This window comes from Palaemon carinicauda, chromosome 30 (genome assembly GCF_036898095.1).
Source record: "Palaemon carinicauda isolate YSFRI2023 chromosome 30, ASM3689809v2, whole genome shotgun sequence".
NCBI classification, from domain to species: Eukaryota; Metazoa; Arthropoda; class Malacostraca; order Decapoda; family Palaemonidae; genus Palaemon; species Palaemon carinicauda.
The window spans coordinates 50,445,617-50,458,116 of NC_090754.1; the positions used below are offsets into that span (position 1 = coordinate 50,445,617).

Below are 12,500 nucleotides of genomic sequence, written 5' to 3' on the forward strand. Positions count from 1 at the left end.
ATCTGTATTAAGGTTACCTGAAAATTCTAGGATATGTGATTAAACCCATTTGAGATATAGCACTTGAGAATGGTCATTAAAACTTATAAGAAAAATCAGATGTAAGACATAAATAAGGGAGCAATTTGCTCGTTAAACATCACTTGAAACTACCACTACTTTTTGGCTTTACATAAATTAGCTTTGGCTATCTAAATTTAACGTAGCTTAAACTAACAATTGTAATTAAATATTATCTTCTTTTAACTGACTCCCTTTATAATTGAACATTACACCAAACCATTTTAAATCTAAAACCACTTTTGAAATTTTAAATTACCTAATTATAATAATATTCTCTTACGGGCTGTCCAGCGGCAAGAGCCCGTGTCTTACGTACGGTAAGGCAATCTACACACACACACACACACACACGCTCGTTAAACGCAAACCATGAAGTTCATATTTCCTTGTTATTGTACTATACATGAATAGAATTTGTCTTTTTCTCTTCACAGCTTCGGGGGTATTCAGTGGCGTGGCCACTGGGGAAGGTGGTGTGGCCGGTTGGGAGAATGGAACTCTGTCTGTAAGCCGAGCTGAAAGAAGACACGAAGGCCGGTACCTCTGCGAGGCCAATAACAACGTTGGAGCCGGCCTTTCGAAAGTAGTGACTCTCAGTGTCAATGGTAAGGATTTCTCTTATTTAAAGCAAATTCTGAAAGTTCATATTTTCCTTTAAGAAAATCAGATGCTGGTGTTATTATAGTTAAAGACGGAAAAGCTTTTCTATTGTAAAAACAGGTAGTTCTTATAAAAATATGTGCGTTTTCATCGAAAATTATACTTATTTTCTCTGCAAATATTAACTTGATTACCTAAGAAACAACAATTAATGAGGTTAGCGCACGGCGAACCAAAAACCATTAATTTCTTTTTAAAAAAAAAAAATCCCCGTTCTTAGGCGGGCTAACGGGTTTTGGGTTCATTTTCTGTTAAAATGAAGGCCAAATTCAATGAAAGCACATCCTTTACTTCACGAAATACTTTTTTTTTTTTTTTTTTTTTTTCCTGTTCAAAATATTGCTCCGTCCGAAACTATAATTTAACCCAGATGCCTCTTAGATGAGTAATTTTACACGAAGAACGGGTATCATTTGAAAATTTCAGCCGAATAGATTTTGCTTATGTGAAACTTGAGTTTTGCTCTCGTAAAATCTTTTACCTGTACATTTGCAAAGCGCAATAGTTCCTACATTAATTATTTTCTTTTGCATTAACAGCATTTTATAACAATCACCCGAGGTTATATTTCTACATTTCCTGTCCTCCCAAAGAACCCCCATGGTTTGGAGTGCGAAGCCAGAGACAGCAAGTGGTGGTAGGAGCAACGGCCACTTTGGCCTGTGAAGCTCACGGCGATACTCCCCTCAATCTTGCTTGGACCAGAGATTCGACGCCACTTCCTGCCCTTCCAAGGTAATTTGATTTAGCAGATAAACCCCCTTGCAAGGTAATGTGACTTCCTGTATAACCCAACCTCCTACCTTCCAAGGTAATTTGATTTAGCAGATAAACCCCCTTGCAAGGTAATGTGACTTGCTGTATAACCCCCCCCTCTCTTTCAAGGTCATTTGATGTGTTATATAACCCCCCCCCCTCCAAGGTAATTTGATGTGCTATATAACCCCCCCCCCCAAAGATAATTTGATGTGCTATATAACCCCCCCTCCTTCAAGGTAATTTGATGTGCTATATACCCCCCCTCCTTCAAGGTAATTTTGTCTAACACCCCCCCCCTCCTTCAAGGTAATTTTGTCTAACACCCCCTCCCTTCCAAGGTAATTGATCTGCTGTATAACCCCACTTCCAGGTTAATTTGATGTGCTGTATAACACCCCCCCCCCTTTTACCAAGGTAATTTTACTTGCTATATAACCCCTCTTCCAAGATCATTTGCCTTAAGTTGATAACCCCCCTCCCCCCTTCAAAGGTAATTTGACTTGGTAAATAAACCCCCTTGTAAGGTAATGTGACTTACTGTGTAAACCTTCCCCCTCTTTCAAGGTATTTTGATGTTCTGTATAACCCCCCCCCTTTTTTTTTTCCTGAGGTAATTTGAATTCAAGTTGATAACCCACCCACCCCCTTCCAAGGTAAATTTAACTTTCTGTATAACCCCCCCTTCCAAGGTAATTGGACCTCCTGCATAACACCTTACCTAAGGTAATTTTATTTGCTGTATACCCCCTTCATTCAAGGTAATTTGATTTGCTGTATAAACCCCCTCCCCCCCCATCGTCTAGGTTATTTTGACTTAATGTTATGATGCTGTAGACTTGATTCATAAAAAAACAAATGCTTATAGTCGACTTACTACAATTTCTTGTAGCAGTGAAATGAATGTTTAGGCTTAGAAAATGTGCCCGAGCTTTAAATTTTAAGAACCTGAAATATATGATTCGTCAAGTACATTCTGACAAGCATAATATTTTAACACCATTAAAGTTTTAATGTTATCGTTATTTGGTGATAATATTAATTGGGTCATATTAGGGAGATAACTATATTTTATGTAGGACGAATTAATTTCAAACTTGGGAGCTAATTAATTTGAAATGGTGAATAGGTAACATATAAGGAAGAAAATTCAAGATTAAGCTATTTTGGTATATCAGAAAATTAACTGAAAAGTGTGATAATATTGGTTTTTCATCATGTGAAGTTGATTAAATGTGAATCTTGGTTAACGAGAAATAGTTACTCGTTTTAGACTGACTGGAAAATCCCTAAAAAACTAGAACTGTAACTGTATAGTGATATCTTAATTCATTAACCCTTTTACCCCCAAAGGACGTACTGGTACGTTTCACAAAACTCATCCCTTTACCCCCATGGTCGTACCGGTACGTCCTTGCAAAAAAATGCTATAAAAATTTTCTTTTCATATTTTTGATAATTTTTTTTAAAAAATTCAGGCATTTTCCAAGAGAATGAGACCAACCTGACCTCTCTATGACAAAAATTAAGGCTGTAAGAGCAATTTAAAAAAAATATACTGCAAAATGTGCTGGGGAAAAAATAACCCCTTGGGGGTTAAGGATTGGAAATTTCCAAAGAGCCTAGGGTAAAAGGGTTAAAAAAATTAAATAGTAATATAAGCCAATGCTTAAGTAGTTCCATTGACGGGTATTGCTGTCAATACACCTCATTAGGTGCACTTAGGCATTAAGGATTTTAACAGCGTTCCTTGCTTAATATCATCCTACTTCCCCTCCCTTCTTGCTTCCTTTCTTCCATCTTGTTTTCAAACCTCTTATAATTTTAGCGTATATTGCAATTCTAGGCTTTTAGTAGATGCTCTTGGGTGGGGAATAACCTCACGGGCCCCAGCGCCTGGTGGTATAGCCTACATCCAATCAAATTGATTTTAGTATATAAAATACTGACTATTGAAATAGTATTTCAAATTGAAAGGGGAGCCTTTGTAGGGTGACGGCCAGATCCATTTTCATTCATAGAAAATGGGAATATTATAGAGTGGGGTGGACTGTGGCCGCCATTCTAAAATCGAGTTTGTAGAAAACTGGAATATTCTGAACTGTGGCCGTTGTTTCTAAAAACGATTTTGGCGGGAGAAGCTAACTTAAAAAACTCACCTAACCTATGCTAAAAGCCGTATCCTTACCCAGGGGGGCTTCGCCCTCCCGGACCCCCCCTACCTACTACGGGAGCGAGAAGATTCATGGCCAGAGTAAGAACTCGAGCCACAAATTTTCAGGTAATTTAGGGTTTTCGGCAAAAAACATAAAAGTGTGCGTTTAAGCACATATTTAAGATCCGTAGACCATTTCCAAACGTTTTTTATTCTATACAAGATAACAGTCGGAGCGATAATAAGCAAATCAGGACGCTTGGCCGTAGCACTACAAACTACCCTAGAAAGGTTTGTATTTGGTGATGTTTACAAAGGAAAGCTGTTCAGAGTCGATTACTTGACTGCTAGTAAGTAGTACTTTACTACTTTGTCTAGTCTTTTCCATTGTAATTAGTATAATCTTCATGCTATATTTTCATTATTCATTAAACTTCCTATTACCTTACGTGCGTATCTTTTTTCTCAGTACAGTACATTATTCATGTTTTGAAAGTATTGTTTGAGGTGATATTCAGCCGAATTCAGCTTGAAATAGCATTAAGCATCCTTACTTCACTATGCGTCGTCACTTTCGTAACCAGATATCAGGTAGGCCAATAGGGGATTATAAACATTGTGGACTGTTTATGGTTCTATTAATATATCGATCAAAACTTATTAGACAACCGGAGATTTTACTAATGACTGTAGAGTTCACCCTCATAACTCTTAGGAGTGATTACAGGTATTGTTTTAATCCATTTATAAGTAATTATTGTGAAACTTCCTAAGGTACTATCCTTAATTGGTCATGTAATTCCTTTTTTAGGCTTTAGTAACTCGGCCCAGTTTTGTTACCGAATGTCTTGGAAATCAACGTTATGTTTAGAAAGATTCTAAACGACAGGTGTATTTTCTTCGGGAACACTATTTTTCCTTGAAAGTTAGTAATTATTTTTTGGATCTTTCTCTATCAATGGTTATTTTTTTCCTCACCTACTCTTACCCCGAATACTCTAGGCATATTGCTTAACAAAATTTCTTCTTTCCTCTCGCATCCAACTGTATTAAGAGTGCTACATTTCACCAATAGCTCATCTTGGAGAAGGACACTGAAAATAAACCAATGTTATCATGTCTTGAATAGTAAAGGTAAAGGTAAAGGTGTCTGGTTTCAGTACCAGTTCCATCAGAATAGATGCTCACCAGAACGTCAGCCTGGCAAGCCCAACCCCACACTGTGGTGCCCTACCACAGCAGTAGCCTCCCCAGTAAACAGCTTAAACTCACAGTCCTGGGCGGGGATCGATCTCTTGCCACGCGAATGCGAGGCAAACACGTTACCACTGTACTAGCCAGGAGGAATTGTTGCTCTTCTGTCTTGTGTTAGAGGTCTCTTGTTTGAGGGTACACTCAAACACTTTAATGTCGGTTTGCCTTTCCTATCTCAACGGCGTGTTGGTGTATTTAATAGAAGGACCAAGGATGCCTGTTGTTCAATCAAATGGTTATCTATTCCTTATCTTTATTTTTTTTCATAACAATAGCCCTTTATAAATTTCGTTTTTCACACTAGGCATCTTTCACTTTAGGGGTTCTAGGCCTTTGTAGCAGTAAACTTTTCCAAATAGGATAGCCTCTCGGCTTAGAATAATGATATTAACAGTTTATATAATGGTAGTATTTGTTAAGTGTGAGTGATATGGATATGCCAAGAACCTAGGGAAAAATGATGAGAACTCATAGATTGACTTTGTTTGGACAAATTATGAGGAATAAAAAAAATTAGTATAGTAGTAGATATGGAACTGGGCCAAAATATTTTTTGTGAAAGAGAAAGTTTCCTGAAACATGTGATGTGTGTATATATATATATATATATATATATATATATATATATATATATATATTTATATATATATATATATATATATATATATATATATATATATATATATATACTGTATATTATATATATTGTATACAGTATGTACGCAATGTTGTATGTATGTATATGAAATATGGCTAATACTTGATTTATTATTTTAGGTATGAAGTTTCTGAAAGAGAAGTCGACACAGGACGTGTATCTGAACTAGTCCTCCACACAACGCATGTTGGAGACTCGGGAACTTACGTGTGCACTGCCACCAACGCCCATGGAGCCCTCACAGCAGATTTCCATCTCCTGGTTCAAGGTATGCAGATTCAGTTGTGATATAATGAGGTGTAGATATGAAAGGGCCAGTGTGTGAACCTCAAATCAATCAATCAATCAAACTTTGTTCTTCTAATACAGTGGTTCCCAAACTGGGGGGCGTGAGGACGATACAAGGGGGGCGTGAAGTCATCTGCTCGAAATTACTTTTTTAATAGAATAATAAAATCATTAAAAGAACAAATATGTCATTACATACATGCATCCATCTCACTAAATTTGACCAGAAATTGTGCCTTAGTCTCATAAGTATTTCCAAATATTATATGCCATGTTTTCAAATTATCTATTTTTTTAATTTCAACTAAATTTTGCCAATTTGCTAATGTTTTAACTTTTTTTCGGTCACTTTGAACCAAATGTTTCGCTTTTAGTTACTGGAATGTACTATTATTTGTTTGAGTGGCTTTCATTATTAAAATGTAATACAAACAGAAATCTGTTTTCCTGTACAATGCTAAGAAATAAATGTAAGAATCTTTTCATGTAAAAAAAAAGCGAGGAGTGGGGCGTACGGGTTTACCGGAAGCAAAAAGGGGGCGTCATGTTAAATAGTTTGGGAACCACTGTTCTAATATATGAAAGAAGATGTGATGTTTAACAAAGACAGAAGATACACGGTATCCTATTAAGGTCCAGGGTGTGGGTCTGGCCATCTGATAGATAAAAAAGGTTGATGTGTAACAAGAATTTTGATATATCATACTATCGAATGATCAGAGGATCAAGCAAAACTGTACTGCTTGCATATCATTCTAGTTTAACAGATGTATCAACTAAATGCATCATGCCTACAGGTCGCCCAGCGAAAACCACAATCGTAATAAATTGTATGAAGGCATTAGCATTAAGTGGAGGTGTTACACAATGATATACATTGGCTAAAGCTGAAATTTTCTGACGGTTTAATTTTACTAAGATATATTTATTCCAATTTCTGACCTGTAATATGAAAATCTTTTTGAACCTCTAATAATAACATAGAAATTTGACTTATCTATGAAATATATTTAAGCTCTTGACTGTATGTATAAAATTGATACTTGTAGTGAATTCATATAAATTGAAATTATCTTTATTAAAATTACAATTATTATTAGTGAAATTATTACAGTATTATTAGTTGGGTTCAGACAATTAGGACCAAAATGCTTCATAAGATCTTAGGAGTTTAATTTTCATTAATATTAATTATCAGTTCCCTTCATGTTTGGTCAGAAACAGCTCTGAATTTAACAACCATATTTTTTTTTCTAATGAAAACTTGATTTTTTTTCCCAGACGTGCCCGGTCCCCCATCGGGTGTTGGAGTATCCGAGGAAGGGTCCCGCTATTTGACCCTGACTTGGACACCACCCGAGGACTCGAATGCTCCAATATCTGCCTATTTGGTCACATTTACTTCTCAGGATACTCATCAGACATCAAGTTAGATATTTTGCTTTCGTTAACATTTTCTATCCACTTATGTTATTTACTAGTGTAAGCAATCCATCAAAAATATCTATATATTATATATATATATATATATATATATATATATATATATATATATATATATATATATATATATATATATATACACATACATACATACATACATATTGTTATGATGGGATAATAAAAAAAGTAATGGATATGGTAGAACCATTTTAAGACTCATTCTTGTAATATTTAGCCCCAGACAAAATAACACTTCACTAGAAATGCATGTGTAAAGTTGAATTTTTTCAAGATTTTTAAATCCAGTATTTAGAACAATTCTTGAAATAGCAAATTGAAACCACCTCTCATTGAACTTCATTGATATACATTTTCCATCCTCATTCTCTATCTCAGATGGATTGTTTGTTGGACCTCGGGAGGTCACGGTGGAAGGCGATCAAAGGAAGGTTAAAATTGATGCCCTTTTGCCTGCCACAACTTACATCTTCACTGTAGTAGCAGAAAATAGAGTTGGCCGTAGCCAGCCATCTTCACCGTTGAGGATAACAACGCAAGAGGAAGCGCCATCAGGTCATCCTCAAAATGTCAGAGTAAGTAGAACTTGATAATCATTATTTTATCAATGTCAGGGTAAGAGGAACTTTAATATAATTTTTTCAATATTAATCTTACCCGATGATCATGTAGCTGTCAACTCTGTTGCCCGACAGAAATCTACGGTCGGGATACGCCAGTGATCGCTATACAGGTGGGGGTGTACACAACAGCGCCATCTGTGAGTAGGTACTCAAGTACTTCTTGTCAACAAGAACTCAATTTTTCCTCTGTCGTGCCTCCGGCAAGACCTACTAATACGCCGTCCCTAACTGGATTTGTTTTCACAACTTTTTGGTGAAGTACACTATTCCAGTTTTGAGCTTTCGCTATGCAGGGGTTTTATCTTCATTTCAAAACTTGAACTCGTTTTGGATAGATTTTATTATGGTGACGAAGAGAGTATGGACTCTCTTTCACTTTTAAATGGCCGACCCTTCCCTTAGACGGAAGTGTTGGTGTCGAAGAGAGTATAGACTCTCTTTCACTTTTTAATATCTCTCCGCCATTTATAGGCCTCTTCGATTAACTTTCCATTTATTATAAACTTATAAAAATTAATTTTTATGTTTGTTTATATGCGACCTTTCCTAATAGTAGGCGGTCCTTACTTGGAACCGAAGTTAATTAACATTGAGCCCGTCATATCGTTTTTCCTGTTGAGAATTTATGCTATTTTAATTTTAATGTTTTTGAAAGAATTTCTTTGATAGTCTCGTACTGTTTTTCAAAGTTGAACTAACGTTTTGTTTAGTCTCCGCAGTTGTTGACGTTCAGAACGTTCAACTTGCGCTCTATCGTTACGATAGAGAGAGAGTATTTCACGGTTTCACGTTGCAGTAGAGTAAACCGATTCTAGCGTTTCGTTCATTCTTTCTTAGCTTAAATGGTTTTAATTCTAATAAAGGAACTTTTTATTTGGGAAACCTTTCAGTTTTTTTCCTTTAACAAATATGTTTTAACGATATATATAATTGGGCTCATCTCTCAGGTTCTAAGTCAAGAGAGAGAGAGAGAGAGATAGAGACGGAGGGAGAGAGAGGAGGATAAACGTTTCGTTCAAGCGGGTAACGTTGTTCTCGTTTTTTGCTCTTCTCCCTAGTCGCTATAGGGGAAGAAGGTAAAACGTTTCTAGAGTTTTATTCTTGTTCCCAGGCTTTATGCGGTGAGAGATTTTAAACGTAGTTTATTTGATCTAGTGTTTAGTCTCTTTTCCAGCCACTGAATTCTTTATCTTTCATTATGTTTTTCTGTTACATTGTAATACTGTACTGTTTTCGCAATTACTACCTTTTAATGAAGGATAGGATTGCGTGTTTCAGGTACAAACCACTTAAAGTTTCGAGTTCAGTGAAATAAGTGCAAACAGAAAATCAAAAGTGATAAAGTGATATGCGCAAAGTGTTACAGTGTTGCGTTCGAGGGTTCGTCTGTTCGTGCCAGTTGTTCACCTAGTCCGATACCTCTTACAAGCTCCCAAGCCCAGGGGAGAAGTAATGTCGAAGGACTTATGGGTTCCACAGGCCTTGATCGACGAACAGACGTTTCCCTCCGTGGTTTCGGGTGTATCTACACACGTTGCCGACGTGATCACCCCACCCACACAAAGACGAGAGAGCCCATTTATTCCTCGTCTGCGGAAGAGGTTTCTCGCAGAAACCATGGACCAAATCTTGCAGCTTTTAAGTGCAAGTCGGTCCCTTCCGCGCAAGTCCAACGGCCTAGGTGTAGCCACTGGGTCAGTTCGGACTCGCTGCAGTACGACAACTGCACACCTCCCAAGAGAGGCAAGGTGGTACCGCAACAGACAGTAACTCCGTCTGTTGCCGCACCAGCTGTTTTAGACCCTCAGTCACAACGGACAGTAGCTCCGTTTGTTGTTGTCTTTCATAGACCCTAGTGGTCCATGCTGCAGACTATACAGTCTCAGCTTGCTCCTTCATGCAGGAGTATCGTGCTGGAAGGTTGACAATGCACCTGTTAACCTACAACCCGCCGAGGTTGTGCGCTCAGCAGATACTGCGGCTGCCTGCTCCCACCCTCCACCTGTGAGAGCTCCACCACCGATGCGCAGTCCACCCTGCCAGACGCATGTTCTTGCTGCACCATCTGCTAACATGCGTGAGCTACCGCATCAGCAGTGGGAAGGTTCTGTAGAGCTGCCGGGTTCCAGCACTATGCGGCATTCTCCGCAGCCCATGCAGCATGCTCTGCATACCTTACAGCATGCTCCGCATACCATGCAGCATGAGCCGCATACCTTACAGCATGCTCCGCATACCATACCGCATGCTCCTCAACCCACCGCAGCCCCTCCCACGCACCAGCACTCTGCTTTTGTTGTTGCCAGCTCCCACACTCCGACTGCGGAGAAGGTTGACGATGCACCCGTGGGCCTACACCTCCCACGGTTGTGCGCCCGGCATGGCTTCCTGCTCTCACACTCTTGTTGTGAGAGCTCCTCCACCCATGCACAGTCAACCCTGCCAGATGTATGATGACTCCCACACACAGAGCACTCCGTTGCCGTGCGTGAGCTACCACAAGCTGCCGTGTTTTGACACGGTGTGTCAGCCTCCGCAACACACTGTGGTTACCGCCACTCGCCAGCAGCAAACTAGTCAGTCAGGAGTTGAGGCTTCCCCACACAACTTTGGTTGTTGCCAACTCACAGACTGTCATACAGTTACATGACGTTGCATTCTGGTCTGCTACTTATACACCAGGGCTGTATGTCCTCACGCTCCTGTTGTGGTTGACAGTTCACAGACTGTCAAGCAGTTTCATAACGTTGCCTTCTGGTCTGCTGCTTTTGCACCAGTGAAACCCTCACTGAGAGAACCTAGCTTTTCTCGGATATGGTTCCTGTAGATGAGAAAGTGCTGTTCTCCCTCCTTCTGATATTCCCTTGAGGACTCTGTCATTTGGAGAGGAGCCTTAAGCTGCTTAGCCTCCTATGGACTTTTATTTAAGCATAACATGCTTCCAGGGAGGGTAAATGGTTCCGCTTCAGTCGCTAACCCCGTCTGTTGCCACACCCGCTCCCATAGACCTTGGGCTTTGTTGCAAGACATGCAGTCCAAGCTTAGTCCTTGATAGAGGATTTTTTACGGAGAAGACCCTTCTTGCCAACGACCTTCCTACCGGTTGGTTGTACGCCCTGTTGACGCTGAGGTATCCTACTCACGTCCGCCAGTTGAGATGGTTCCTCCACCGGTGCGACCCAGTGTGGGTTGCCAGTCGCACGTTGGTGTTATGCTACTCTCGGAGGTGGTTGTGGACGTTCAGTGTGTCACTGGGAAGACGTTCAACAACCAGCAGAGGTGACTTGTTGTGACGCAGTGCGGCAACCTCAGCAACCCGATAAGGGGTTGTCTGTACTACCCAGACAGTCTAGACAGTTTCGGGTTGTCGCTGTACTTCCTCGCTTCCCCATGGTTGACAGTTCACAGACTGTGCAGCAGTACCATGATCTTGTGTCCGGCTCCGTCACGCATCCACCAGTGCGACCGGATTCAGCGAGTCAGACGTTGCCCACTCCGTTGCAGTTTCCTCATCAGTTTCGGATGAGGAACCCTCTGATGAGGACATGGCTGAACAAGAAGATCAATCCCCAGCCCTGCTATCCATCCAGAAGATGCTGAAGAAGGAATACGGCCCTGTCAGGCTGTGGATGAGTCTGGTTAGGACACTGTCATCCGTGGTGCATTTGGTGTCACTTGGAAGACTACACCTCCGTCCTCTTCGGTTTCATCTAGCTCTTCACTGGAAAAGGACAAGACGCTAGAAGCGGTCTCGATCCCGGTTTCCGGAAGATAAGTCTGGTCTAACCTGAGGAAAGGACTTTATCAACCTTTTATAGGGTCTTCCCCTGACTGTTCAGACTCCCAACCACGTTCCTTCTCAGACGCATCGGACGTAGGCTGGGGTGCGACCTTAGGCGGTAGGGAATGCTCGGGATTATGGAACTCGCGTCAAAGGACAATGCATTTTAACTGCAAGAAGCTTCTGGCAGTAAGTCTGACCTGGAAAAGCTTCAGGTCTCTCCTTCAAGACAAAGTAATGGAGGTCAACACGGACAACTCCCTGCTTTGATGTTCATCTCCTAGCAAGGAGGGACCTACTCTCTGACATGGTGCGAGTTCGCTAGTGACCTCCTCTCCTGTTCAACAGGTCTAGACTTTTCACTAGTAACAAATTTCTTCCAAGGCAACTTGAATGTCTTAGCAGTTTGTCTCAGTAGGAAGGGACAATAATTCCAACATATTGGACCCTCCACAGAGATGTATGCAAGAGACTTTGGGTCACCTGGGGCCATCCAACCATAGATCTCTTCGCAACCTCGATGTCCAAGAGGCTCTCAACAGACCCAGCAGTGGTTCTTTTAGATGCCTTTCTACTAGATTAGTCTCATCTAGATCTATATGCATTCCCTCCGTTCTAGTTTGTCAACAAGGTACTGCAGAAGTTCGCCTCTCACGTTGGGACAAAGTTGACACTAGTTGCTTCCCTCTGGCCCGCGAGAGAATAACTTACCGAGGTACTTCGATGGCTAGTAGACGTTCCCAGAACTCTTCCCCTAAGGGTGGACCTGCTACGTCTGCCACGCGTAAGAAGGTACTCCAA

At 40.3% G+C, this 12,500-nt stretch overlaps 1 protein-coding gene across 5 annotated transcripts in view; it reads left to right on the top strand.

Moving 5' to 3' along the window:
* LOC137623093 (cell adhesion molecule Dscam1-like) overlaps positions 1 to 12,500 on the top strand; it is a 317,782-nt gene that overhangs the window by 266,607 nt on the left and 38,675 nt on the right. For all 5 annotated transcript variants that reach the window (XR_011040551.1, XM_068353749.1, XM_068353750.1 and 2 more), the window contains exons 5-9: positions 498 to 668; positions 1,317 to 1,458; positions 5,666 to 5,814; positions 7,116 to 7,262; positions 7,674 to 7,870. Coding sequence is in view for 4 of the 5 variants with exons in the window: in XM_068353749.1 (XP_068209850.1) it covers positions 498 to 668; positions 1,317 to 1,458; positions 5,666 to 5,814; positions 7,116 to 7,262; positions 7,674 to 7,870 (806 nt within the window). In the remaining variant the exon portion in view is untranslated. The remainder of the gene's footprint in view (positions 1 to 497; positions 669 to 1,316; positions 1,459 to 5,665; positions 5,815 to 7,115; positions 7,263 to 7,673; positions 7,871 to 12,500) is intronic.